At 46.8% G+C, this 1,894-nt stretch overlaps 1 protein-coding gene across 1 annotated transcript in view; it reads right to left on the bottom strand.

Moving 5' to 3' along the window:
• LOC101560796 (ATP-dependent RNA helicase DDX19A) overlaps positions 1–1,894 on the bottom strand; it is a 21,008-nt gene that overhangs the window by 11,620 nt on the left and 7,494 nt on the right. The window contains exon 4 of the mRNA XM_023709329.1: positions 1,600–1,692. Within this exon, the coding sequence (XP_023565097.1) occupies positions 1,600–1,692 (93 nt within the window). The remainder of the gene's footprint in view (positions 1–1,599; positions 1,693–1,894) is intronic.

Genomic DNA, 1,894 nt, shown 5'->3' with positions numbered 1-1,894 from the left:
TTTGGTGGAACTGGGGATTTAACTCAGACCCTTACGCTTGCCAGGGAAGCACTTATTCTACTGAGCCATCTCCCCGGCCCCCGAAATAATTTTCTCTGGTGGCTAAGGCTTGAACCAGGCCTCTGCACTAAGCTGTAAACCCACCCCCAGTTCACAGGTTCTCTATACAATTTAGGCTGGCCTCCAACTGGTGAGCCTTCTGCTTCCCAAGTGCTGGGATTATAGGGGTGTGCCACCACACTGGTCCCCAGCCTTTTTATATTATTTTTAAAATAAAAAATAGCATTTTTGTTTTGTTTTTGCTTTTTTGGCAGAGCTATTGCCCTAGCCCAAAAATAGTAGAATTATGGTTTCTCTGAAGGACCAAAAAAAAAAAAAAAAAAAAAAGTGGAGCACAACAGCACAAGGCAGAGCAGACCCAAGGGCTCAGTCAGCAGCCCTTTTCGCTGAGCCACATGCTTCTGGCTCTGGCTCTTAGGCCCTGGCTAGAAGGCTGCCTGCCTCATTTTGGAGCACCCAGGAGTGTATCAGGTGTCAGATATCAGGGGTCAAGATCAGAGGTCTAGGGGACGTGCCCATCAGCTCAGGTGTTTAAGTGCCTACTGAAACAAAGCAGTCAGGCTCAGGATGCTGTGGTTCGATCCCCTTATCCTCAAGCCAAACCAGACCTGCCCTGAAGGCATCCTGAGCAGCCAAAAAAAAAAAAAAAGATCAGAGGTCTGGGGCCAGCAAGACTAGCAGCCTGCTCAATCCCTAGCACCACATGCAGTGCCAGCCCTGCCCCCAGGTGCGCTAAGCCAGCCACTGAGACCGGGTATGGCGGTGCACACATGTAATCCCAGTGCTGGGGAGGCTGAAAAAAGGAGGATCACTACAGAATCCTAGCTGCGTAGTGAGACCCTGTACCAAATACATTTAAAATAAAAATAAAAGGGGCCAGGGACATATAGCTCAGTGGCATAAATGCCTGCCTGGCATGCACAAGGTCCCAAGTTTGAGCCCCAGCCCCACAAAAAATAAAAATAAAAAAAAAAAAAAAAAAAGATCAGAGATCTGGGCCATTCAGTTCTAGGACTCTAGCTGAGGTAGCTGGAGAGGTCAGGGCTCAGACAAGTAAGCCGATGCCAGTCAGGTCCATGTTCAAACTGAGGGCCAGCAGCAACTGAGGAGGTCCGAATTACTGATCGCAGCACGGAGTCCAGGGGGAAACAGGTCACTCAGTTTTAGTGCTTCAACAACCCAACCCTTCCACTGAGGCAGGATCTTTCTAAGTTGCCCAGGCTGGGCTCAGACTTGTGACCCTCCTGCCTGAGCCCTCAACAGGGCTGATATTATGGAAGTGTACTACCAGGCCCAACTTCAAATCATTTCTAAAGAGTCAATTTTTAATACTATATAAAATAAAGCACTATAATTATCAGTTTTTAAGTGGGAAAGATTAGAAATGTGCCCAAATCCATGATTCTCCCTGCAACTGCCAACCTATTTTCCTGAAACACATCCGCCAAACAGCCCATGCAGTACTCAGAAACAATAACGGCTGTTCATGGTGACATTAGTAAAGCAACTTTGAAAGAGATCACTTGGGTCTTCACTCACGGTTCAGCGAGCATCATGGGTAATGCGTTTTCTTGAATCTTGGACGGTCGATTAAAGCCCATGGCATAGACTCCCTGGAGAAGCTGTGGCTTCCTAGGAGAAAAAGGAGACATAGGATGGATTTTAGTAGCTGAAATTGTTTTAAGACCTATAATCCTATTTTCCCTTATGTCTTTTTTTTTTTAACTTTATTTTTTTTTTTTAACATTTATTTAGTGTGTGTGTGTGTGTGTGTGTGTGTGTGTGTGGCCAGCTCAGCCCACCAGAGGGCGGGGCTGGCTGGCATGTGGTGCTG

Source organism: Octodon degus, unplaced genomic scaffold (genome assembly GCF_000260255.1).
Source record: "Octodon degus isolate 3935 unplaced genomic scaffold, OctDeg1.0 scaffold00011, whole genome shotgun sequence".
Classification (NCBI taxonomy): domain Eukaryota; kingdom Metazoa; phylum Chordata; class Mammalia; order Rodentia; family Octodontidae; genus Octodon; species Octodon degus.
Note: the sequence above shows the minus strand (reverse complement) of the source record. Positions and strands in the feature narration are given on the sequence as shown.